General features: G+C 38.2%; 1 protein-coding gene across 6 annotated transcripts in view; it reads right to left on the bottom strand.

Annotated features, from left to right (window-relative positions):
* The window catches only part of ATG4C (autophagy related 4C cysteine peptidase), an 85012-nt gene that overhangs the window by 32589 nt on the left and 24858 nt on the right, over window positions 1-27565 (bottom strand). For all 6 annotated transcript variants that reach the window (XM_023515087.1, XM_023515086.1, XM_023515090.1 and 3 more), the window contains 5 exons: window positions 15651-15734; window positions 10541-10774; window positions 7400-7730; window positions 5392-5462; window positions 891-1027 (listed from right to left, as the gene is read on the bottom strand). In XM_023515087.1, coding sequence (XP_023370855.1) covers window positions 891-1027; window positions 5392-5462; window positions 7400-7730; window positions 10541-10774; window positions 15651-15734 — 857 coding nt within the window. The remainder of the gene's footprint in view (window positions 1-890; window positions 1028-5391; window positions 5463-7399; window positions 7731-10540; window positions 10775-15650; window positions 15735-27565) is intronic.

The raw sequence follows: 27565 nt of genomic DNA, 5'->3' as shown, positions 1-27565 counted from the left end.
TTAAAACTATGAAAATATGTCTTGGTTCCCAAACAAGATGGCCTGACTGCACAGGTTCTGCTGGTGCCCTACATGACTGCGACTGAAGCAGCGGGGCTTCCACATTGAAAAGTTTGTTTCGATAATTAATTTTAAATAAGCAGATTTTAAACTGGTTAATATGAAGAAAACAAAGTTAGAACGCTTCCCCCTACCATCTTCACTATTTCTGTCTAAATAAATAATCTGAAATCATGATGGCACAGCAAACAAATTATGAGATAATACCGCAGTAATAGAAAGTTTGCTTCAATAATTAATTCAATATAGTTTTAATTACAAATAAAAATAATAGAACTGCAACCATATTACAGATTGTGATTATTGCTGCATCTATCTCCTTGATGTTAGCTACAAAGGTCAAAAGGCTTTTGCGTCTATCCTAGAATACGGCTCTCCAACTCACTCTTGATCTTATAAGACTGAAATTTTAAATCTCTAATGTCAAACTTCACAATGTACGACTATAAAATCATCACTACTCATTTAACACAAAAAAAGACTGCAATCCTTCTGTGTTTTTCATGTTTAGAAATCAGTGTCTGGGCTCAGCACCTGTGGCTCAAGGGGCTAAGGTGCCAGCCACATACACCTAAGGTGGCGGGTTCAAATCCAGCCCAGGCCTGCCAAACAACAATGACAACTGCAACCAAAAAATAGCCGGGCATTGTGGCGGGCGCCTGTGGTCCCAGCTACTTGGGGGGCTAAGGCAGGAGACTCACTTGAGCCCAGGAGCTGGAGGTTGCTGTGAGCTATGATGCCACAGCACTCTACCCAGGTGGACAGCTTGAGGCTCTGTCTCAAAAAAAAAAAAAAAGAAAGAAAGAAAGAAATCAGTGTCTGTGTCCCACCTTTACGAACTCTAAGTAGTCAGGGTTGGTTCTTTCTCCACCAAGTCTAACAGGAACCAGAATAATAACAGCTTTGTCTTCTGCACCCTCAGAGGTCCTGGAAGCGCTCTGTGTATCAATTACATCAGAATTGTACACTGGGAAAGACATAAGGAATATTATTAAATTTTACAAACGTGATTTTCAGGAATATTTTTACCTTAATCCCACCCCCACCCCACACACACTGGCAGTCATCCGATCCCTGACATCATTATCAAGGTCTTAGCAAGTTAAAGACACCTGTCTTTTATGTATTCAATAGATACTTATTCAGCAGCTAATACATCACCCTGGGCTTCAGCAACAGTACACAGAACAGAAAAACTCCTGTCCTCCTTGAGTGGATACTCTAACAGGAAGAAACACACAGTATGTTAAGTAAAATACAAGACATGTGGAGATGGTGATGGGTGTCTTGAAGAAAAACCCAGGGAGAACAACAGATAGGAAATGCTGAAGGGAGAGGCAACTTAAAGTAAGGTGGTCAGAGAAGGTCTCATGAGACAGTAACGTCTGCATTGAGACTGAAGGGGAGAAACCGTGTCACGCAGACACTGGAGGAAAAGCACCCAGGGAGAAGATGAACAAAAGGCCCCCGTCAGTGCCTCCCTCTGGAGGGAGGTGAGAAAGGGGCCAGCAGCAGGAACAGATGAGGAGATGAAGTTCCACAGTAAAGGAGAATGAGGACAGGCCGCGTTCACGCCTGAAAGCCGCTATAAGGAGCAGCTGTGTGAGAGGGGAGCCGCTATAAGGAGCAGCTGTGTGAGAGGGGAGCCGCTATAAGGAGCAGCTGTGTGAGAGGGGAGCCGCTGGAGAGGTTGCCACCACACCCCAGTCTGACTCACTGGGACAGTCTCATTCCTGTGTTGGTAACAGACGGCAGGAGGCAAGGGCTGGAGCACAGGGAATAGTTAGAAAGCCTTTGCAGTTACCCAGCAAGAGATGATGGGGGCTAGAACAAAGCAGTGACTGTGAAGTCAGGGAATGGTCATGGGATGGACGTGAAAAGACAGAATAAAGTGATCAGTTCATGTATCTGAAAATAAAGGCCTCACCATTAAATGCCTCATGTTAGAGAAAAACTGAGTCCTCAGTGATTTGAAGGGTTTTGATGTAAGAAAGCTGCCAGTCACAAAGGTACGGAAGACTGGAAGAGGGGAAAGGATGTGAGGCAGAGCTGGGAGTTCATTGTAAACAGGAAAGGTCTGAGGTGAATGTGGGTTAAACAGAGAAGCTGAACGGTCAGGGACACGGAACAGTGGAGCTTGGGAAGAAGACCAGGACTGACCTGTAAGTCTGGGAACGGCATACAAATAGCAATAAAGCCATCAGAATGGGTGAATTCAAAGTAGTGTAGATAGAAAAAGATGAAATCTGAAGACAGAGCACTAAAACCCAACACTTTTGAGAGGTCAAGGAGATGAAGGAAAAACAGCAAAGAAGACATGAAAGAGTGGACAAGGAGACAGAAGAAAACCCCACAGAGTGCTCAGAACCAAGTCACAGAGCGTCAGGAAGAGGAGGAGGACGTGGTCACCTGTGTCGAGTGCTGCTGAAGAAGGACTAAGGATGACCGCAGGTTCAGAAAGATTAAATGACTAGAAGATGCCCTGGTAGGGGGGGATGTGACAGCCTACGTGCAGAGTTCTAGAGAAAAGAGGACTTGGTGAAGGCAGAAATACACACAGGTGTATTTTGTTTTGTTCAAAACAGTTTTATTCAGAACTTATTTTATACCCACATTTCCTATCAGTTTAAATAAGCTCTTCTGACCTTCCCAGAGGAGCTGCACAGGAAACTTTGCCACTTTTGTCCCAGTCCTTTCCTTTAAATTTCTTCTTTAATTTCCTCCAAATTTAGACTGAGCTATCAAATTCTTCTGTTCACCAGCTTCAATATCTCCCATAATCTGTCTAAACCAGAGTACAAAAACACCACAATAGTTCTCCCTTATCACAATACAGATGGTATCATTACCCTTCATCTTCATTCAATTCACATTTATTGAGGACTGGCCATTTATTAATGTAGGGAGGTATGAAAAAATAAGGTCCTAACTTCAAAGAGCATCTAGCTCAATCACTCCAGTGTTCTCCTCCATTCCTGACATATGTAAGGGCTATGACACAGTCCAATCCTGTAACAGAGGCTCGTTAGAGCGGCGATTCTTAACCAAATGATTCTGATAACTTTCCTCTCCCCCTGCTCCCTCAACAATCATTGATCTACAGGGAGAAACAGATAAATCACACAGTAACATCACAAGTGAACTACAAGTACCATATTTAATAGAAGTATTTTAAAATGTTACAGAGCGCAAAAGAAAAATAAACTAATTGTGCCTAATTAGAGTTCAGAAAGATTTCCCCAAAGGTGTAGGCTTTGAGTGTGTTACTAAAGAATCATGAGGACTTAACAGGAAGTATTATAATGACAAGGGCAGGAATAACACCAGCTGGTCCAAGGAAGGACCTGAAGGCTGACAGTACTTTAGGGTACTGGGTATGAAAAACTGTTGAGAGTTAATGCCAGAAATGTGGGTCAAGAGAAATCGTAAACGAACTCATGCATTTTATACATGTATGGCAAGATAATTTGGAAATTGAGTTAATAGACAGTTTTTGGTTTTTAAATAAAGGGACATGATTAATTTCTCTTGATCAAATAGGTCAAGTTAAAGTCCAGGTTAGAGATAAGGATTTAATCTAAATGAATGAGAGTGAAGAAGAGAGAACAGGTTTCAGGAACATGTTTAAAGCACAGTTGGTAAGGTTCTGTTGACTGGCGAGACAGAAGGAATGAAAAAGCTGCCAAGAACAAGTGGGTTCTGCCTGGAGCCTGCAGGCCACAGGAACAATCAGGGTGGTTTCAAAAGTCCTAGTGTCTAAGGCGCAGTCTTAAGTATTTAAAGCCATAGAAACTGATGGAATTACAAACAGAATACAGAATGAGAAAAAGAAGAAAATAAATGGAAAATGAAAGCTTTAAAAATACTAATGAAGACAGAAGAAAAAAAATCATTGATAGAATCTGATTTCAATTAATTCCTAATACCACAGTCTATCAGAACTACAGGAACATAAACCCTCCCTTTAGAAGACGTCATAAAAACATGACAAAATACAACAGAAATGTTCAGAACCACTTCAAATACACAAACCAATTACAGACAAGAAACTGTGGTGTTTGCTGTTTAATTAATTATATGTAACAGCTAAAGATCAATAAAAGCACAAAAGGCAAATTCATAAATTTATTAAGCACATCCTTAGGCTGAATTAGAAATTAACTAATTAATTGGCACATTTTATTTGCAAGGCTTCCTACCTGGAAAACAAACATAATAACTTAACTGCAAAACTTACATACTTATCTGAAAATTTACAACTTTCATTTTTATGTGGCTATAATTATGACTATCAGTGTTCCTTTAAAAGGAAATCAGTCTTAACAAAAGGACAAACGGTAAACATCTTAACACAATAACTAAGAAAATGGCATAAAGGCTATGTTAACCACTTTGATAAAAATATTTCAAATTGTATACGAAAACACCACACTGTACCCCATGATTGCATTAATGTCCACAGCTATCATTTAATTAAAAAAAAAAAAGGACAAACAGAAATGTGTGCGTATTTAGTAACCACTCCTCACACACAGAGCAGCCTGAGGCACTTTGCAGATATGCTTCTATTAAACACTACTGAATGTATTTAACTGTTCTAAAAAATTAACATATCCTACAGCAATTCTAGAAAAAATGAGCTTAGCATGAAATAGCTCACTGGTAGGCACTTCTTTTTTATTCAGAAATTAGGTCTCTACCCCCAACAAAATTTCAGAATTACCACAGGCTGAGCATCCCCAATTCAAAATCCAAAATCTGAACCCCAAAATGCTCCAAAATCTGAAACCTTCTGAGCGCTGAATAATGCCACAAGTGGAAAATTCCATACCTGACCTCAAGTGACAGGTCACAGCCAAAATAGAGTCAAATTAGTTATGTATATGTAAACATTTCAAAGGCAAAAAAATCTGAAATCTACCACTGGCCCCAAGCATTTGGGATAAGGAATACTCAGCCCGTATCTATATTAACCATCATCATTATTAGATGATCTACTGAAGCAACAGTGAGAAACATATTCTGATCCTTAGAATACACAGAACTTCTTTCCTTAAAACACATCCACCAATGAAGTGGTTATCTGGCATACATCCAGTTACCTTTTAAATTTTCCTGTCTCTTTTGAAGTGCTAGAATTTTCTTTGAGGATTTATTTTAATATTGTAACTAACAATTCATAGTATTTATTCGATCAAAAATATTTTAAAAACACGTAAGACATGGTCCCTACAGTTACAGTCATTTACAGTCCAACTGAGAAAATAAGCTAAACACACATGCAAAGTATGACCAAATAAAACATAAAAATTAGATCGCCTACATTCTTACCTGTACAATCCTGTGCAACATAAATAGTTATTCCTTGTAAATCAGGATGTTTTGCTTCTTCAACTGCTTTTCTAAGGAAATAACAAACATCATCTTTCAAAATCCTAACTAATATTTCCTGTGGGTAACTTAAGTATTATTTTAAGAGGAGGGAAAAAGCCATTATTTTCCTGATTTTCCTATTTAACCTCTAAATTGTTGTCTAATACTATTTTCCTATTTAACCTCTAAACTTGTCTAAAACTATCATCCGAATGGTATCAGCTATCAAGTTAATTTTTTCTAAGCCGAATATTACATTAAATGACAGAAAGAACACTAAAATGTAAGTTATAAAATGTGTTTTTGAAAGTCTTAGATATAAGCTCAAAAAAAAAAAAAAAAAAAACCCCACCAAAGGACTTCTCTCAATCGCACACCTGGCTATCTAAACGTTCTCTAATCGGAGGCTTCAAGGTCTGCTTCCTATTAACCTACGTTACTGACCAGGAGGGGATTACTCATTATGGAGGTTTCTGTCTTTATACAACAGCATGCCTTTCTTCCTCAAAAACCTCTAGGAGGCTGAACAAATAAATTTCCTAATTTCGAGTCTCAAAATTCTGTAAGTAAAACTGCAAATTGAGAACTATTTCTGAGTATGTTTCAATGGTGCACACGATGTTAAAAAAAAAAAAAAAAAAAGACAGTAACAGTATCCATAAAAGAAGATTCTGCAAATTGTGGAAATACAAGATTTTTTTTATTTAATTGTATCTTTACATATAATTCTGAACTTAAAATGCCTTATTATTCGTGTTCCTGTGTGCTAGTATAGAAGGACTGGCAAACTACAGCCCAGAAGCCAATACAACTTGTTGCCTGTTTTTGTACCATCTGCAGTCTAGAAATGGTTCTGACAGGCTTAAGAGTCTGAAGGAAAAAAGAAAAGAGAGAGAAGAAAAACGGGCAACAGAAACCTTATGAGGCCTGCAAAGCCTGAAATACTTATTATTTGTCACTCTACAGAAAAAGTATGTTGCCCCCTGAGACAGACGATCTTGAAGGTTAAAAACTATGCTTTTATGATTATGCTTTTATAAATATCATACCAGGGGTGGCGCCTACGGCTCAAAAGAGTAGGGCACTGGCCCCATATACCGGAGGTGGTGGGTTCAAACCCAGCCCTGGCCAAAAACTGCAAAAAAAAATGTCATATCAAATTGGAATTGATATTAACAATCCAATTAATAACATTAGGCAAATACTTTTTCAAATGTATGTAGCTGACCTATAAAATAAAAATGCATGTTAATTAATATGCAAACATCCTTTGTAATAATTTCAAATTTAAATGACTTTAAATCGAGTATATCTACCATAACATAATAGTATACTTAGATGAAATAGTAACAATTTAGCTTATAAGATAGACATAATTTTTTTAAAAACTTAATGTCCAAATCAAAGGCACATAAAAAGCTGAGATACAGTGAAATCTGACTTTCAACTTCTTTCTAACCGCCCTGAAAGTCACAGACACTTTACTTTTACTATGATATAGTATTAATAGTCCCATCCATTAACAATTACCAGGAATTTGATGTGTGCAAAGAAATGCTAAAAACATCAATTTTAGCTCTTGACATTTCATTATACTTTTAGCACTTTACAGCCCCCAGGTTATACAATTAAAAAAAAAACTATGATGTTATGCATGCTACCAGGCTGAAAGGGATTATTAGTGTTTAGAACATTTCAACAAGGTCTTCTAATGAAAATCTGGTTCGAAAGAGACCTGGGATATCTCTACCTACGAGCAAAAGAAGAGAACTTTCTCTATAGATAAATTAAATGTAACTAGAGTCACAGTGCGTCTCCCTTTTTACCTGATCCATAAGGAAAGCTCCCTTATGAACATTCTCATACAGATGATGGAAGATCTAATTACATACACGCAATGCAAAAATCAGTATCTCTAGGCCTGAGGATTTCTAGTACAAGATGAAAGATTTAAAAACAATTTTACCTTAGAATGTGTGCAACCACAGCTGGTCCATACCAGTCTCCCGCTTTTTTCCCAGATTTCTTTCCATATTCTATTAGTTGGTGCAAGCCAAAGAAAGCCAAGGGGGAATCCCCAAACCAAGAGACGATTTTCCTGTGATAAATTTCATTTCGCGTTTCATGATAATCAGAATATTTCCTCATTGTTTCCTTCAGAGAAATTGTTGGGGTTTTGAGTTCTCTTTCCCCTGAAAGCGATGCTTCAAATGATGCAGTAAATTTTTTTACAGTGTGGGAAGTCCATGATTCACTGTCTGAATTTTCAATATTCAAAGCACCAGGCCAGGTCCAAGCTATAGTAGTTCCAAAGCAAGGTGTTCAGATCTTTTAAATTGTTAGACTTTAATAATTCTACTAAAATAAGTGTGCAGCATTTAAATTTATATGGGTTACTAAGCTATGATAGTAAATTCGGGAAAAGGCAAACATATAGATACAGAAAGTAGATTAATGGTTGCTTACGGAGAGGTTTTGAGAATGGCTGCCAATGGGCATGAGGTTTCTTTGGGAGATGATGAAAATATTCTAACATTAGATTATGGTGACAGTTGTAGGAGTCTGGAAACATACTAAGAACCAATGTGTTGTTCACTTTAAATGAGTGAATTCATAGTATATACCTATATATAGACATCTCAATAAAGCTGCTTAAAAAATAAGAAAGGTATGAGCACGGAAAATATGCACTGATGTCTGTATCTCAATGGCAATGTTATACTCAGGACTTTCCTGCAGTTTCCAGAGTTCTAAAATGAAAATATATCATATGTAATCAAGAGGAAAATTTAAAAAGTAAAAAAATAAAAGAAAGAAAAATAGTAAACTAGGGTAAAAATGAACAATTCTGTAACATACTCTTTTTTTCCTTCTCTTGGGCAATACAGAGATGGAATAAAGATTTTTGTATTCCATTATCAGACTGTTTATCAGACATCCAGTCTTGAGTATATAAAGACAAAATAAACATATTTACTAACATTTATAGCAGTCATGAGAGGATATCTCCAGAAAGTAGACTTTGTTTTGATTATATGTTTAAAAAAGTCTGACCATCAAGATTTTAATTTTTTTTTTTTTTTTTTTTTTGCAGTTTTTGGCTGAGGCTGGGTTTGAACCGGCCATCTCCAGCATATGGGGCCAGCACCCTACTCCTCTGAGCCACAGGAGCTGCCCAAGATTTTACATTTTTTAAAAAATATTTTTACTGTACATTCTTTCTTAATAACTTAATCATTGTAAGTAATACCAATTCTCTAATAAGTAAAGACTTAACAATAAAGTTATAAAAGAGCAAAGATCTCAAAAATTCAAATATATCCATTACCTCAATTATACATATATATATATATACACACACACAGACACACATACATATATATATATATATTTTTTTTTTTTTTGAAACAGAGTCTTACAATGTCACCCTTGGTAGAGTGCTATGGTAACAGCTCATAGCAACCTCAAACTCTGGGGCTTAAGTGATCTCTTACCTTAGACTCCCGAGTAGCTGGGAACTACAGGCACCCACCACAATGCTCAGCTATTTTTTTGTTGTTGTTATTGTAGTTGTCATTGTTGTTTAGTAGGCCCAGGCTGGGTTCGAACCCTCCAGCCCCAGTGTATGTGAGCAGTGCCATAACCAATGAGCTATGGGCACTGAGCCTATATCTTTATTTTTATTTATTTATTTATTTATTTATTGAGACAAAGTCTCAAGCTATTGTCCTGGGTAGAGTGCTGTGGCATCATAGCTCCCAGCAACCTCCAACTGTTGGGCTCAAGTGATTCTCTTGCCTATTTTTCTATTTTTAGTAAAGATGGGGTCTTGCTTTTGCTCAGGCTGGTCTTGAACTCATGAGCTCAAGCAATCCACCCTCTTCAGCCTCCTAGAGTGCTAGGATTACAGGCTTGAGCCACCACGCCTGGCTTACTTCACTTTTTAATAACAAGGCATTCACCAAACATGCATGTAATTCTAAGTTAACAAAATAAGTCATAGATTCAGAGACCTCATCAGGACTAAGACACATTCTAGTCCTTGTCTATGACTGCACAAGACTACAAATAAACCATCCCAGAAAAGCAGTTTAAAAACTATTTTTCCTTCCATTTCCAACACCACTCTATAAATACTCTCTCTAAATAATCTCATCAATAATCTCTGCAGAGGGTTGCTAAAGATCTGCCATGCGTTATAGGGATGTTTTCTAATACTTTAAAAAATCTAATAACACTGAGTAATAACCAGGTATGATAGCCTGAAATGGTAAACTAAAATCCTCCTACAAATGCACACAACATAAAAAATGGACTTTTGGGAAGGTGGCACATTAGAAAAAAGGGATATATGACCCATTATTAGAGTTTTGAGATACACAAAAATCAAGCAACGTAAAATCCGTGCAGATAGAAACAAATGAAGCCTTTCTAGCAACACCAGTAAGCTAAGAAACTTGCAGGTGAATCAGAAAGGATGCTGTCAACATTGTTTCTTGAAGTAAAATAATGGACCATAACACAGTCTGTCCCAAAACCTTTGTAGTGCCCCATATCTAGGTAAGTTAGTTGTCAATGACATATTGGAGGGTCTAAAATACTAAACATTATTAAGAATATGCCTAATTGATTTAATAAAATTGATTATAATCACATTTATAAAAATAAAAATAATTTTAACTATTATTGACATGTAGGGAGAAAATTTTTAAAACAGCTTAAGATTTAAAAAATATTAACTATCTTCCAAAGGTTACTGCTATTTACCTGTGTAGGACTTACCGAAACAAAGATAACCTAGAGTTCAACCAAAAGAAAAGAAATAACAACAAAACCCAAAGGGTGCTGAAAATTTGACTAGCTTAATTCATGATGGCCAAGAATAACAGGTATATGGTATTTAACCCGTATTTTTGAAAGAGGAATAGTGAAAGTTTACATGTAAGATAATTTGTATCTGGCCCAGTTCAATAAAAAATATAATAAGCTAAATTAGTTACAACTTTAGATAACATCAGAGAGTCAAGAAATTAACCTCAGGGAATTTCATGCAGTTTACAGGCTTGAGTCCAAATTGAAAAATAACAATGAAATAGATTTTATTTACCTCTACCAAGAAAGTGTAGTATGAGTCCTTGAGCCAACAGCATCTGGCCAGTTCTCAATGTACAACCCCAACCACAGTCTGTTGTCAAAGCTGAGCCTTCTATTTGAGGAAATTCTTCTCTGTAAGTCAGCCATATTCTAGAAATAAAATCTTTACGAAATTCTTCTACATTTCCCGCAATTACATGATCTTCTATTGTACATCCTGATCTTGCAGATAACATTTCATTTTCATCTACAAAATAAACACATGAGCTACAGTCTAAAGATAACTAAGAAACGTCCATAATGATAACACATTACCATTACTGCCTTAAGATACACAATATGTCACAATCTTTCTAATCCTTCTTTTCTAATTTAAAAGGAAGATAATGTGCATAGTGTCTAATTAGGAAAATCAAATGAGAATGAATGCTAAATGCTTTGTACAATGCAGAGGTAACTAAGGTATCCCCCAAATGCAGCTGTTAATAGTAGCATCCTACATCACATACATAATCACCTCTTTGATGAAAAGGGTGATATAAAAATATCTTTCCTTTTTACTTCATTTGGTTCAGGCTATACACATTAGCACTCTCTAAATTGTGATTTGCAGATAAAATCCAATTATTTATCAATATGTAAAAATGCATATCATCACATAAGCTAGTTCTTAAAATCAAACTCTGCACACTATAATGCCATGAATATTCATACTCAAATTATAAAATCAAAACAAGCTAAAGAGTAAGAAAAAAGTCTTATAAGATAGTTACACTTTTATATTCAAATATAATTTCTTAAACCTGTTCCCACCCATATCTATCATTTTTAAAAGCTTTACCAAGTGACTGAGATTTTTCAGAATCTTCAGACAGAAATGAATTCCAAGCAGAATAAAATGAAATACATACCAAAGATAAAGCATTGGTCTTAACAACCCCCAAAAACAAAGAAAAGGGAAGAAAAGAAAGAAGAGAAAGAAAAACAAAGAAGTATCTTTATCTTTTTTGGGTGGCGACCATAGCTTAGTTCATAGGACACCAGCCACGTACATGGAGGCTGGCGGGTTTGAACCTGGCCCAGGCCAGCTAAAACAACAATGACAAACGCAACAAAAAAACAGCCAGTCATTCTGGCAGGTGCCTGTAGTCCCAGCTACTTGGGAGGCTGAGGCAAGAGAATCACTTAAGCCTAAGACTTTGAGGTTGCTGTAAGCTGTGACACCACAGCACTCTACCCAGAGCAAAAGCTTAAAACTATCAAAAAAAAAAAAAAAAGCATCTTTACCTTTTTAAAGTAACCAAAGATTTCTTAAACAGACACTAACCATTTAAGGGATAAAAACTAACTAGACTATATAAAAATTAAGAATTATGTTCTTCCAGCAATCTCATTACTAGGCATCTATCCAAAAGAAAAAAATCATTTTATCATAAGGACATTTGTAGTAGACTGTTTATTGCAGCTCAATTTATAATCACCAAAACGTGGAACAACTTAAATGCCCATCAACCCTAGAATGGATTAAGAAGCTGTGGTAAATGAATACCATGGAATACTATTCAACCATTAAAAAAGAGACTTTACATCTTTTGTGTTAACTTGATTGAGTTGGAACACATTCTTCTTAGTAAAGTATCACAAGAATGGAGAAGAGAGAATCCAATGTACTCTATTCTAATATAAAGCCAGCAGATGATCTAAGACATACCCTCATGGGAGAAAATCTCAGATCAACTCAAGGTGGGGGGCAGGGGAATGAAGGAGTGGGGACAGGGGAGCTCGGACGGGGATGGGGGGTCATGGTGTATGGCATGCCTCTTGGTGATGGGATACAATTGTAGGAGGGACTTCACTGAACAAATCCAATCAGTGAAACCTAATTTTTTTTTTTTTTTTTTTTGAGACAGAGCCTCAAGCTATCCCCCTGGGTAGAGTGCCATGGCATTACAGCTCACAGCAACCTCCAACTCCTGGGCTCAAGCGAGTCTCCTGCCTCCGCCTCCCAAGTAGCTGGGACCACAGGCGCCCGCTACACGCCCAGCTATTTTTTGGCTGCAGCCGTCATTGTTGTTTGGCGGGTCCGGGCTGGGGATTCGAACCCGCCACCTTAGGTGTACGTGGCTGGCGCCTTAGCCGGGTGAGCCACAGGCGCCGAGCCGAAACCTAATTCTTTGTACCCTCAATGCACTCCACGTTTAAAAAAAGATAAAGAATCATGTTCTTCAAAAGATACCATTAAGTTCATGAAAAAGCAACTAATGGAATAGGTAAAGATATTTCCTATAGATAATCCAAAAAAGGATTCATAGACATAATATATAAAGCAAATCTAGAGGCAAGTGATTGTGGCGCTCTGGAATTGGCTGGCCCCCCATGGAGTTCTAGAACAGCAAGAAGTCTTCCCAGAGTTTTCAGTTGTTGGGGGAAGCTGCACATTGAGTGGAAATTTTGGAAGAGTGGGCAGGGTCTATATGCTGAGGAAACAATCAGGCAATCACTAAAGGTAACTAAGTTAGGAATAAGGACCAAAGGGTTGCTGGCTGTGCTCTTTGTCTCATAAAAATACCACACCACCACCTGGTGTCCTGGGGACATATTGTAACCCACTGTCATCAAGTACAAGAACTTCTGTTTTTGGCCAGGAACAAGAATTTGGCTTTGCTCAGGCTGAGGCCACCATAAGACCTGAGCTCTGAGACAAGGTAATTTGAAGCAAAGGAGGAAGCGGGAAGGAAGAATGAGGACAAGGAGATAAACATGAAGAAGAACACATGAGGAGGAACCAACAGAAGAATTCGGGCAATATGAAAAACCAAAACAGAGCAACTCCCCTAAGGGACTATAAGGCAGCTACCACAGAAGACCCCACCTGTAAAGAATTAATGGATTTGACAGAAAGGGAATACAAAATATGGATGATAAAGACAATAAAAGGAATGGATGAGAAAATGGGAAAATAGTACCAGAAGTTGGAAGAGAGATATATAGACTATAGAAAGGACATGGTGGAGCTTAAGGAAATGAAGGAGACAAGCAGGGAACGTAAAGATGCAGCAGGAAGTATCAAAAACAGGTTAGACCATGAGAAGAAAGAACCTCAGAGCTAGAGGATAAAGCTTTTGAATTAACCCAGGTAGTTAAAGAGACAGAAAAGAAGAAAGAAAAAGCAGAACAGGTGCTTGGAGAACTACGAGACTCCAGGAAGCCTTCAAACATACAAATAGGCTCGGCGCCTATAGCTCAACCGGCTAAGGCGCCAGCCACGTACACCTAAGGTGGCGGGTTCGAATCCCCAGCCCGGACCCGCCAAACAATAATGACGGCTGCAATCAAAAAATAGCCGGGCGTTGTGGCGGGCGCCTGTGGTCCCAGCTACTTGGGAGGCGGAGGCAAGAGACTCGCTTGAGCCCAGGAGTTGGAGGTTGCTGTGAGCTGTAATGCCACGGCATTCTACCCAGGGGGACAGCTTGAGGCTCTGTCTCAAAAAAAAAAAAAAACATACAAATAATAGGGATTCCTGAAGGGGAAGAAGATTGTCCCAAAGGAATGGAGGCCCTACTGGAGACTGTCATAAAGGAAAGCTTCCCAAGTTTTACTAAAGACCCCACACACTCCTTTCAGATGGATACAGAACCCTGGGTCATCTCAACTCAAACAGAGCCTCTCTAAGACACACTGTACTGAACCTGTCCAAAGTCAAGATGAAAGACAAACTCCTGCAAGCAGCCAGGAGTAAGTGCCAACTGACCTACAGAGGCAGAGCCATAGGATGACAGCAGACTTTTCAACTGAAACTTCCCAAGCCAGAAGAGCATGGTCATCCACCTTCAATATTCTTAAACAAAACAATTTTCAGCCCAGAATTCTGTATCCTGCTAAACTAACCTTCAAAATTGATGGAGAAATCAAATCCTTTGCAGATGTACAAACACTGAAGGAATTCACCAACAAGATCAGCTCTATAGGAAATACTTTGACCTATTCTCACCAATGGACCACGAGCAAAGTAAACACCCAGAAGCTGAAAGTCAAAACTTAGCTTCTACAATAGTGCAAGGGATAAAACTGCACAATGGACTTTCACACAATAAGATGAATAGAACTCCACCACACTTATCAATTCCTCAGTAAATGTCAATGGACTGAATTCACCGCTGAAGAGGCACAGACTGGCTGATTGGATAAAAAAGGCACAAGCCATCCATATGCTATCTCCAGAAGACACATCTAGCCTTGAAGAACAAATCAAGACTCAGGGTTAAGGAACAGAAAACAGTATTTCAAGAAAATGGAAATCAGAAGAAAGGAGGGGCTGAAATCTTATTTTCAGATACAAGTGGATTTAAAGCAACTAAAGTTAAGAAAAACAAAGATGGACACTTTATACTGGTCAAAAGACAACAAGAAGACATTTCAATGTTAAATATTTATGCACCCAACTGAAATGCTCCCAGACTTATGAAACAGACCTTGATGCGTCTGAGCAATATGATACCCCATAACACCACTATATCAGGGGACTTTAACATCCTCTGACAGAACTGAACAGATCCTCTACACAGAAACTAAACGAAGGTACAAAGGACTTAAATATGACCCTAGAACAATTGGGATTAATAGATGTATACAGAACACACCATCCCAAAGCTAAAGAATATACATTTTCTCATCAGCCCATGGTACATACTCCAAAATAGACCACATCCTAGGATATAAGTCAAATTTTTGCAAAATTAAGGGAAGAGAAATTATACCTTCTACCTTTTCAGGCCACAAGGCAATAAAGGTGAAACTCAACTCAAACAAAAACAGTAATCCCTACATAAAGACACGGAAACTAAACAATCTCATGACGAATGATCGCTGGGTTCAGGAAGAGATAAAAGAAGAAATCGTTAAATTCCTCAAACACAACAACAATGAAGACGCAAGTTACTAAAACCTGTGGGATAGAGCAAAAGCAGACTTAAGAGGGAAATTTATCGCATTAGATGCCTACAGTCAAAAAACAGAAAGAGTGCATCATCAAAAGTAGATTAGTCTAGAAAGAAAATAATAAAAACAATCACACAATGAATTTCTACCAAGATTTTTAAATGTCTTACAAATTTAGCACTTACCTTCATATTTAAAATGGTAACATTTTCCAAGTAGTAATACAGGGGAATTTCTACTAAAATATGTCTTTGTTTTCAATACCCAACCTAACCGGAAAAAAAGAAAAAGAATTTTGCAATTAAAAGATTTCGATTAAAATCTAAGAGAATTTTCTTTTATTCAATTTGAAATCATCAATTATTACTTACAGATATGCATTCTTGGGTTCTCACAGTATAAAATTTAAAAGGTACAAATTCCACTTCACTTTCCCTGACCACTTATCCTAACCACATTTCACAAAGGCAACAAATGTTATCAATTTCTTGAGTTTACTTCCATCTTAGATAATTAAAAACTTAAAGTATCTGAACATTTCAAGATCGTACAGTAGACTAGTGCTCATGATAAAGGTAGATCTCTGTGTGTCCCTAGAGTGACTGGTTATATAATAACTCCACCATTTCAGCCAAGACAAGACAGCTGAAAAGTGCTTTATAAAGCTTTCTGACACTCTCAACCCCCAAATTTAGCTGCAAATGCTAATTCTTCCAATGTTCTTCCTACTAAACTGTCAGAATCTAAAAGGTAATGTCTTTTTTGGTTTTTTATGATGCCATTAATAGTTCTGAATTCCCTGAGAACAGCTCTTGCCTACTACATTCTTGAATATTCAAAAGTATATGAAGTGTCTGATTGCTAATGACAGGCATAAAATAGCTCCTAAAATGCAAGAGTATAAACAGAAATAATCTGAAGTTCCTTGTCTTAAGCAGGCTAGTGCTCTTTATATTTAACAGAGGAGTTTAAAAACTTAAAGGGGGGGAAGAAAGTGCTCCCATACAAATAAACAAAACTATTTATAATAAAGATGATGCAAGTCTCCGAATTTGGTAATGGAAGTCAAATAAATACAATAATTAGGCTTCATTAAACTTCACTTAGGTTACAATACTTTGCAAAACAGTTCTGCTCTGTCAGTCTTTCCTCACTCCATTAAATGCGACAGATCACTGCCAAATTAATCTCCCTGTGGCTCAGCTATGATTAGGTAACTCTTCTCAAAAAATATCCTCCAATACTCGTGTTTACCAGTGTTGTTATGCACTTCCCACAGCCTGACACAACTTACTGTTACAGCGGGGCTTCCCTCCTCCCTTCACCGGCACTCAGAGTGAGTCTGGCTGCTGGGCTCAGGATATCCCCTGACACAAATGTCTTCCCCAGAATCTGCCCGTCTAAACCCTGCTCCTCACATGATTCAAGCATCCTCTTCTAAGCCATTTTTTTTTTTCATTTTCCCACCTGACTCTGATTCTCCTTCTTGAACTACTCCTTTCACTATTAATGGGAAATTAGTAGTGACATTAGTAACTGACCACCAGCACTTAGTAACTGACCACAGATTGTATACCAAAAATTGGGCGAGGAGCTTAATATACATCATATTTTAGAAACATTATTATTGTACTGGACCAATTCTTATTTCTAAAACAGTAAAAAATTCTTCCCCCACAAAAGATATTATTTCCAAGCAAATCCTAAGAATTTAACTAAAAATCTCAAGTAAAAAGAACCCACCCCCCCACCCCCGTAAGGAAGAACTTCTCCCTTTCTCCCTACACAGCATATTCTCCTTATCCTCCCTCACTAATCACTGTCCTTTCTCAAGAAAAGAAAAACTGTGAATCTCATCAGTCAAAGCCTGAGGCAAGGCAAGGGTCCACACTTCACAAGAGCACAGGATGATACTGCTTTAAAGTTAACTGCCGATCGTGTGACACACTTTCTCTCTTACCCTTCCTTCCCTTTCCTGTGCGGACCCGGACCCGGCAGGGCCTCACACTCACCACACTGACTCCTTTAAGGCTCCAAGAAGCTCGCTGCATAAGAGGGCTCAGGGCGTCTCACAAGGCTCACCCATTTTTCTCTTTTTCCTTAAGTATGTCAGAACTAAATCAGATCAATATGCTAAATAACTAATCTACATGACATACTTTTTATTTTAATTATTTCGTTTTAGTCAGCCAGTTTTCATTTCATCTTTTTAAAAACATAATAAGAAAATTGCCACTTATAAGAGGGATTTTACCTAACAAATTGCAACCATCTCTGCCCCAACTTACTGGTGGCTAAACCAGGATAGTAAGAGGCAAAAACTCAGTGAAAAATAAAGATATAAAAAGCATAGAGCCGATGGGTAACAGAGCCAGGAGCACTGGAGAAAGCCATGTATAAGAAGTATTCTTATGGTGGCGCCCATAGCTCAGTGGGTAGGGCGCTGGCCACAAACACCCAAGCTGGTGGCCGGGTCAACTAAAATAACCACTGCGACAAAAAAAAAAAAAAAAAAAAAACCAGCCAGGTGTTGTGGTGGGCACCTGTAGTCCCAGCTACTTGGGAGGCTGAGGCAAAACAATCACTTGAGCCCAAGAGTTTGAGGTTGCTGTGAGCTGTGACACATCACTCTACCCAGGGCGACAGCTTGAGACTCTGTCTCAAAAAAGAAAAGAAGTATTCTTATGAATAAGTTCTTTTAAATATAAAAACTATATTCATGAGAACTCTTAGCACTAAAGTATATATTTTCATTTTGTTCTGCAATCTCTTCTTCATCTCTACACATAGTAGCAGGGAGGTAGAACACATACAAGTTAAATGTTATGACTTCTAAATGAAAAACTAAATAAAACTAAATTAGTTAAGAAAAATAAGTGTATTTAGCAAATTAAGATATCTGGCAAAGTATCCATTCAATAAACTGACGCAGGACAATGCAAGGGCAGGGATGACCGCACGGAAGCAGGAAGCTTTCTGGAGTGAAGGGACCCTCTCCATACTGGTCAGGCTGCTGGTTTCACACGTGTATACATGTGCTAAATTCTTCAAATTATATATTTAAGTCATTTTACATTATGCTAATATTCCCTCAATTACAGGAAAATTTAAGAGATGAACTGGTTGTTTAAATTACCTGTCCTTTTCAACACACCACTTCAAACTTAGTAATCTGAAACAACTTTTCTTTCTTATTTCACACAGTTCTGTGGGTTGACTGGGCTCAGCTTGATAGTTCTTCCACGGGTCTTGCTCAGCGTCTCTTATGTACCAGAAATCAGATAGGGAGGCTTAACTGAGTCAGCTGGTACCCTCTCTCTTACGCAGTCTCAGAGAGTCTCCTAAGGCCTCTCTTGTGACTTCTCCAGCAGGCACCTGGTTACTAACAGCTCAGAGTGCCAAAAGAGAGCGAGCAGTCACCTCCTCATGGCTAGGCCAGGAGTTGACGCAGCATCAATGCTATCTCATTCTGTTTGTTAAGGGGGCACTGGCCTGCCCAGGTTCAATAAAACAAGGACAACACAAGGTTCAGTTCACTGAGAGCCATCTTTGGAGTCTAGTGTCTATAAACAGAATCTTACAAAAAAACCTATCATCAGCAAATAAGACAAAGAGGACAGAAATAATAAAGAAGATAGTGATTTTCTAGAGGATCAAAAACACCCAGAAATACGATTTACTAATTTTTTAAAGAGGAAGCCAAGTTTATATACATTATAAAGTCACACAAATAAAGGGGAAATAAAGCATAAATGAAAGACCTTTCAAAGGACTTTTATATCTTAAGTGCTGTGCCATTTCTAGCTCAATCATCATCATAACAAAATATTTACCCTGATAAAAAGAATCCTAAATTATGTACAGAAAGAATATCCAAAGAACAGTAAGACTGGGGAGCAAGGAAGGCTGGGTTTAAATCCCAATTTTAAAACTTACTCAGATATGTGAACTTGAACGTGTCACTTAATCTCACTTAGATAAAAAAAGAATATCAATGTTTATCTCACAGAGAGATGAGATCTAAATGAGAAGGTACATAAATTATCTACTACAAAGCCTTGCATAGAGATAAAATCAAAATCAAATGAACTACTACTCCATAACTTTAAGGTGTTTAGAACACCTGGTTATCCTAAACAACCTGTTCTTCAGAGCTTTGAGATTACCGTAATTTTACTATGCCCAGTTTCTGTATCTAGCTACAGAAAGCTAGACCTATGTATATAATAGATTAAATAATAATTCCTAGCATACCACTGAAAGATGTTAGTAAGTATTGTATGACAATTTTCAGAACTTACAAATGAAATATTTATCAAATAACCCATTCATAAATGACTAAGAGACTTAAAAGCAAAGTCTCTTTGCAGGTGACATGATCCGATTTACATAAAATCCTAAGAAATAGGCTCGGCGCCTATAGCTCAACCGGCTAAGGCGCCAGCCACGTACACCTAAGGTGGCGGGTTCGAATCCCCAGCCCGGACCCGCCAAACAACAATGATGGCTGCAACCAAAAAATGGCCAGGCGTTGTGGCGGGCGCCTGTGGTCCCAGCTACTTGGGAGGCGGAGGCAAGAGACTCGCTTGAGCCCAGGAGTTGGAGGTTGCTGTGAGCTGTAATGCCACGGCACTCTACCCAGGGGGACAGCTTGAGGCTCTGTCTCAAAAAAAAAAAAAAAAAAAAAATCCTAAGAAATACACAAATAAGTATCAGAGCTCATAAAGGAGCACATCCAGGTTACAGGATCTAAGATCAATTACAAAAATCAGTTGTATTTCTACATAACAGCAATACATAATCCAAAATGAAATTCAGAAAACCATTTTACAGTAACATCAAAAAGAATAAAATAGAAATAACTTTAACAAATAGAGTATAAACTGAAAACTATAAAACATCATTGAAAGAAATTTAAATAGATCTGAATAAATGAGAAGACATGCATGTCCATATACGGTGAAAATTAACAGCCTCATAGCAAGGGAGGGTCAGGGACTGACCCACAGTGGTTGTTGCTGTACGTTTGCTCAAGCAGGAAGGCAGTTTCACCATTTATGACTTTTGTTATCAGATCCTTACCCACCTGTCCATGATACTTTCACATATCAGCATCTTGGACCAGCAGTTCTTGACACTTTTCTTATCAGCAATAAGTTGTATTACCCTGTCCAGGAAAAGTCAGTGTTCTTTGTCTAAGTGTTGTTCATAGTGAAGTGAAGCAGTGTATTTGTGTTTGGTGAAGATTAAGGCATGTGTAACTGAAAATATGGAATGCCTGGTGACTCTGCACATCCTTTTATGTTAAGCAATGACTTACTTTTTTTTCTTATGATACAGAGATAAATATGGCAAAGTGGCAAGATAATTCATCAGGAGCTGAGACAGAAGAACTGACAGTGTCAGATTTTGAAGGAAATGATGAGGATATTTTCACCAGGATAGCCGTTTTTTGCTGATCTGCTTGAGTTGGTTATAGATTCTGGTCATCAGTCCTTTACCAGATGCACATTTTCTCCCATTCACTCTTCTGATTGTGTCGTTGGCCATTCAGAAGCTTTTTAATTTGATCCTGTCCCATTTATTTATTTATGTCTGTTGTTGCTGTGATTACTTTGGGGGGGTTTCTTCATGAATTCTTTCCTAGACTGATATCTATAAGAGTTTTTCAACACTTTCTTATAGAATTCTTAGTTTTCTGCCTTAGGTTTAAGTCTTTTATCCATCACTGAGTTCATTTTTCTGAGTGGTGAGAGGCGCAGATCCTGTTTCAGTCTTTTGCAGATGCTTACCCAGTCTTCCTGGCACCATTTATTGAACAGGGATTCTTTTCCCTATTGTATGTTTTTATCTGTTTTGTCAAAAATCAGATGGGAATATGAGGATGATTTCATCTCTGGGTTCTCTGTTCTGATCCATAAGTATATGTCTGTTTTGATGCCAGTACTATGCTGTTTTGACTACTATAGCTTGAAGTCTGGTAAAGTGATGCCTCCTGCTTTGTTCTTACTATGTAAGGTTGCCTTGGCCACTCGGAGTTGTTTCTGGCTCCATATGAACCACAGAACTATTTTTTCTAGATCTGCAAAAACTGGCATTGGTATCTTAATGGGAATTGAATTGAATCTGTAACTACTTTGGGAGGTATAGTCATTTTAACAATGTTGATTCTGCCAATCCATGAGCATGGTGTATTTTTCCAACTGTTTACATCCTCTGCAGTTTCCTTCCTCGGTGTTTCAAAGCGCTCTCTACAGACATTGCTCATCTCCTTTGTTAAGTATATTGCGGGCATTTTCTTTGTTGCTACTGAGAAAGGTATTATGTCTTTTATTTGATTCTCAGGTTGACTGTTGTTGGAATACATCAAAGTTGCTGATTTGTGTACATTTTATAGCCTGAATTTATCCATTTCAGGAATCTTTTGGTTGAATTTTTGAGGTTTTCGAGATATAAGGTCATGTCATCAGTGAAGAGTGATAGTTTGACCCCCTCTGACCCCACCTGCACCTCCTTGACTTCCTGCTCTGACCTGACTGCTCTAACTGGGACTCACACCGTGTTGAACAGAAGTGGTGACAGTGGCAGCCTCATCTGGTTCCAGTTCTAAGCAGGAATGCTTTTAGCTCTTCCCCATTCAATGATGTTGTCTGTGGGTTGTTATATACGGCATTTATAATTTTGAGGTATGTTGCATCTATACCTATTTTGTTAAGCATTCTTATCATAAAAGGGTGCTGATGAAGGGGTTTTGGCACGAGGAATGAAGAGGCTTGATGCAAAGTCTGGGTCAGGGGACTGAGGAACTCTGGGAGCAAACCTTGGGTCCAAGTTTATCACAGAGCAGGAAAAAGTAGCTGAAAAGTTACTTAACAGACATCAGCACTAAAAAGGGGGGGGCATGGAAAGTATCAGACAGAATGTCTTCAACTTGTTTTTACAAAACTGCAGACCTTCAGCAAGACCTCTGCCTCCAGCATCAAGAAACCTTTGGACTCTGGAGAATCCTTACCATACCCACTAGGCTTGGTTTCACCATACCTCACGTACCCACTAGGCTTGGTAGCACCATACCTCACATACACATTCTCTCCTGAGGGCCAATCTTCTCATCACCTGCACATACACAATTCACATCCCTTTCTTATGATTCTCCAGGTCTCTCAAGCAGGAAGTGAGACTTATGCTAAAGATCAGAGCACAGTTTTCCCTACAAGCTAAATTTTGCCAAATACTTTTTCTGCGTCTATTAAAAGGATCATATGGTCCTTGTTTCTGCATCTGTTATGTGGTGGATTACATTTATAGATAACCATCCTTGCTGCATCTCTGGGATGAATCACACTTTGATAAAATACTTTTTTGATAGATAGCTAGATTCAGTTTGCTGAGATTTTACTGAGAATTTTTATATCTATATTCATAGAGATATTGGTCTATAGTTTTTTTTTGTTTGTTTATTTTTAGTTATATCCTTTCCTGGCTTTAGTATCAAGGTGATATTGGCTTTGTAGAATGACTTAGAGAAGATTCCTTCTTCTCAATGTTAAGGAATAATTTCTGCATATAGATAAAAGCTCTTCTTTGTATGTTTAGTAAAATTTGGGTGTGAAACCATTTGGCCTGAGACTTTTATTTGTAGGAAGTTCTTTTATTGCTGCTTCAATTTTGGTGCTTGATATTGGTCGACTGGATGCTTTTCAACTGATAATGAAACTATGGATGTAATTATCAAGTTTTTATCCAAAATTCTGGCAAGTTCATAAAAGAAGAAATTATCAGACTAACTGGAATTCTTATAAATTATGATGTGTACTAGCAAAATAAAGACAATATCCGAGATCTTTTCAGTGAGGAGAATTTTCCCATTTGCCATGCTGTGTTTTCAGGGCACAGAATGCAACTCCTACTGTCTATGTTTGATGATACTACAACACGTGAAGCTTGTTCCAGTTCAAGAGCTTTGAAATACGGTCACAAGTAAGCGCACACTTTACTACAATCTTCATGAGTCTGTCACTGTCGACGAGGAATTGATGTCTTTCCACAGGCACTGTCCATTCAGACTTACATGCCAAATAAACCTGGGTTGCATGGAATGCCAGTGAATCTTCTGTGTGATTCTTTTACAAACTGCTATTTTGCAGCTAAGCCATATGTTGGGAAATCAGAGACCCTTCAAGAAATTCCAATAGTGGTTCCCAGATTGTAAAAAGATTGGTTCAGAACTGTCATTTGGATCAGTCTGGAAGAAATATTACCATAGACAGAAAATTTACCTCCATCGCCCTGGCTTTAGACTTGCTTCAAAAGAATGTAATCACGGTTGGTACTATATGAAGTGATAAAAAAGGATCTGCCTCTAGAACTCAGGCAGTATTGATGAAAAACACTCCATCTGGTACAGTAAGATGTGCCTTCTTTCCCTATGTGACATTAGCAAGTTATGTCCAAAGACAGGAAAGGTAGTTATAGTACTTTCCACACAGCATGAAGATATGGAAGACACGAAGGTGACTGATAAGAAGCCTCATCTAACCCATTTTTACAATGCTATTACAGTAGGTGTTGAGAATGTATTCTAGTCACCAAGAAACTCAACATTAGCCCCTGGCAATTTTCAACATTATAGACATTGCAGCCTCCAATTTGTATGTGATTTTTCAGGGAAAAAATAGCCACTGGTCACAACTTCATTCAAAGAAAATACTTTTTGAAAGATTTGGCACGACAGCTCTGTGAAGAAAACATCAGAAGCCATGCCTGAAATGCACATGGTCACCACAAAAAATACATAATGGCAGGGAATCTTTGTGGACATGTGTACAATCAAGGACAAGGTACAGTGAGGAACAGTTCCTACCAAACCAAAAGGAAGAGCTATGAGACAAGCAGTGAAAAGGTTACCAAAAAAGATGTCCGCCTCCGTGGGAGAGACGGGAAATACATGAAGGCAGGGAGTGAATGCAACACATATATCTGTTCCAGCTACACTCAAAAGAAGAAAATACAATAAAAGAACATGCAGAGAATGTGATTAAAGTGTTGTTATTAACTTATACAATGACATGTGAAATATATAGTCTTTATCAAAAGTATAGGACTATTTATTCTCAGGTCAGTGTTCATCGGGTACCAAGTTGGTATGTCACTGCTACAATCACAAAGATGGCAAGAAATCCCAAGTCAATCTATAGATTCGGTGAAATACCTACCAAAACCCCAACTGGCTTTTCTGAAGTAATTGGCAAGACGGCAAGAGATCCGGAATAACCCAAACAATCTTGAAAAAGAAAAACAAAGCTAGAAGACCCACCCTTCCAATTTCAAATTTTACTACAAAGCTACGGCAATCGTGACAGTGGGGTACTAATATAAGGAGACTTATAGATAAATGAAACAGAACAGAGAGACCAGAAATAAACCCAAACACCTAGGTCAACTCTGACTTCAGACAAAGGTATCAAGAACATTGAACAGAGAAATAATAGTCTTTTCAGCAAACAATGCTGGGACAACTAGGTACCACATACAAAAGAATGAAGTTGGACCCCTAATAATACCATATGCAAAAATTAACTCAAAATGGATCAAAGGCTTAAATATAAGAGTGAAAAAGATAAAAATCTTAGAAGGAAGATAGGTATAATTTCTATAATATTAACTTAGGTCACAATTTATTATGACATTAAGTGCATAAGCAACCAATGAAAAAACAAATTTGATTTCACCAAAATTAAGTTTTACACTTCAATGGACACTATTAAGAAATGAAAAGACAACCCAAGGATGAGAGGAAATATGAGCAAATCATATATTTGCCAAGGGATTTGTATCTAGACTATATAAATAACTCTTACAATTCAATAAAAAAGAGAAATAACCCAATTACAAAATGGGCAAAGAACATGACTAGACATTTTTCCAGAGAAGACACACAAATGACCTGCAAGATGATGAAAAGAGGCTCAATATCATTGTCTCAGGGAACTGCAAATCAGAACCTCAGGGACATGCCACCTCACACCTACTGGAATGACTCTAATAAAAAGATGACGATAATAACAAGCATTGGCACTGATGTAGGGAAATTGAAATCTTCAAACATTGCTGGTGAGAATATGAAATGGTACAACTACTTTGGAAAAAAGTCTGGCAGTTTCCCAAAATGTTAAATGCAGAGTTAACATAAGACTTAACAATTCCATACCTAGAATTGGGTATAGATCCAAGGAAATTAAAAAACATATGTTCACATAAAAATTTGTATGCAAATGTTGACAGGAGCATTATTTATAATTGCAAGAAGTGGAAACAACCCAAATATCCATCACTGATGAATAACAAACAAACTTTGGAATATTGCTATATAAAAGAATAAAGGATTGGCTCAGCGCCTGTGGCTCAAGTGGCTAAGGCACCAGACACATACACCTAAGGTGACAGGTTCGAATCCAGCCCGGGCCCGCCAAAGAACTATGACAGCTGCAACCAAAAAATGGCCGGGCGTTGTGGCAGGCACCTGTAGTCCCAGCTACTTGGGAGGCAGAGGCAGGAGACTCGCTTGAGTCCAGGAGTTGGAGGTTGCTGTGAGCTGTGATGTCACAGGACTCTACCCAGGGTGACAGCTTGAGGCTCTGTCTCAAAAATAAATAAATAAATAAATAAATAAAAGAATAAAGGATTGATGCACACATGGTAAAACCAGATGAATCCTAAAAACATGAAAAATGACAACAGTCAGACACAAAAGACCACAAAGTTGTATGAATCTATTTACATGAAAAATTCAGAATAGTCAAATCCATAGAGACAGAAAGTAATTAGTGTTTCTATGACATGAAAAGAGAAGGGGTACGAGGGAATGGCTGCTAATAAACACAGCATTGCTTTATGGGGTGATGAACATGTTCTAGAATTAGAAATGATGATGGTTGCACAACTTTAATAAATTAAAAGGCACTTTTAATCATTACTTTTTTCATTAACAAATGAAAATTTTGAATTGTAAATTTAAAGTATGCATTTTACAGTATATAAATTAAATCTCGATTTTTAAAAGAATACTCATAATTTTTAAAGTGCAATGTCAGGTTATTGCTAAGATATAGCCATCTACATAGCTATCTGGCCATGACTTCCAGCAATCAGGAGCCAACTGTCAATCCCTTTTTTACCTGAACTTGCACTATTAAGAAAGGGGTTTGGGGGCAGAGCAAGATAGTAAACAGAAGGATCAGTTAGCTGAGCTCTCCAAGAATGACTGGGGAAAAATAGAGAACCCAGCCATACCTGGCACAGGGACCTTACCCAGAGCCATAACTCAGGAAACACAGTAAAGAGATGGCGAGCTGGATACAGCATATGATCCAGAGCAGTGGAAATCTGATGAGTTACACAAGTGATTACCACTATCTGGGATCATCTGGCCCACTTCTGGAGGTCTGAGACAGGAGCAAGCCTTTCAGGAGTTTTCAGATATTGTGGGAAGCTGCACATTGAGTGGAAAGCTTGGAGGAGTGGGTGGACTCTAACAGTATACAGCAACCAGATTTGAATGCCAATTCAGACTTGCATAAGTTTGGTGGCTGGCGAGGCAGCCATACTGAGAAGAAAAGGTCTCGGAGGACAGGGGGCTGCAATTGTGAGAAGATTGTGAGAAAGTGGTTAGCAGGGTCCTAAAGCACAGCCATCTTAATTCTACCTGCTGAGATCAGAACTCCACTCTTGGGATAGGCTGAGGGACTCCTGCACCTCATGGGAACTGGAGTCAGGGGGAACTGAAAGACCTGCCTATGAAGGATTCTTGTAAACTTTAAGATCCCAGCCTGGCAGGGTCTGAATGCTGAGGAAACAATCAGGCAATCACTGAAGGCAACTCAGTTTGGGATAAGGACCACAGAGGTTGCTGGCTATGCTCTCTGTCGCATAAAACACCATAGCATAGCCTTGTGTACCAGTGACATATTGCAATATACTGTCATCAAGAGTAAGGACTTCTACCGGCTAAGGCGCCAGCCACGTACACCTAAGGTGGCGGGTTCGAATCCCCAGCCTGGACCCGCCAAACAACAATGACGGCTGCAACCAAAAAATAGCC

This window comes from Otolemur garnettii, unplaced genomic scaffold (assembly GCF_000181295.1).
Source record: "Otolemur garnettii isolate 467f Iridium unplaced genomic scaffold, OtoGar3 scaffold00066, whole genome shotgun sequence".
Classification (NCBI taxonomy): Eukaryota; Metazoa; Chordata; class Mammalia; order Primates; family Galagidae; genus Otolemur; species Otolemur garnettii.
The sequence above is the reverse complement of the archived record's forward strand: the minus strand, read 5'-3'. Positions and strand labels throughout refer to the sequence as shown.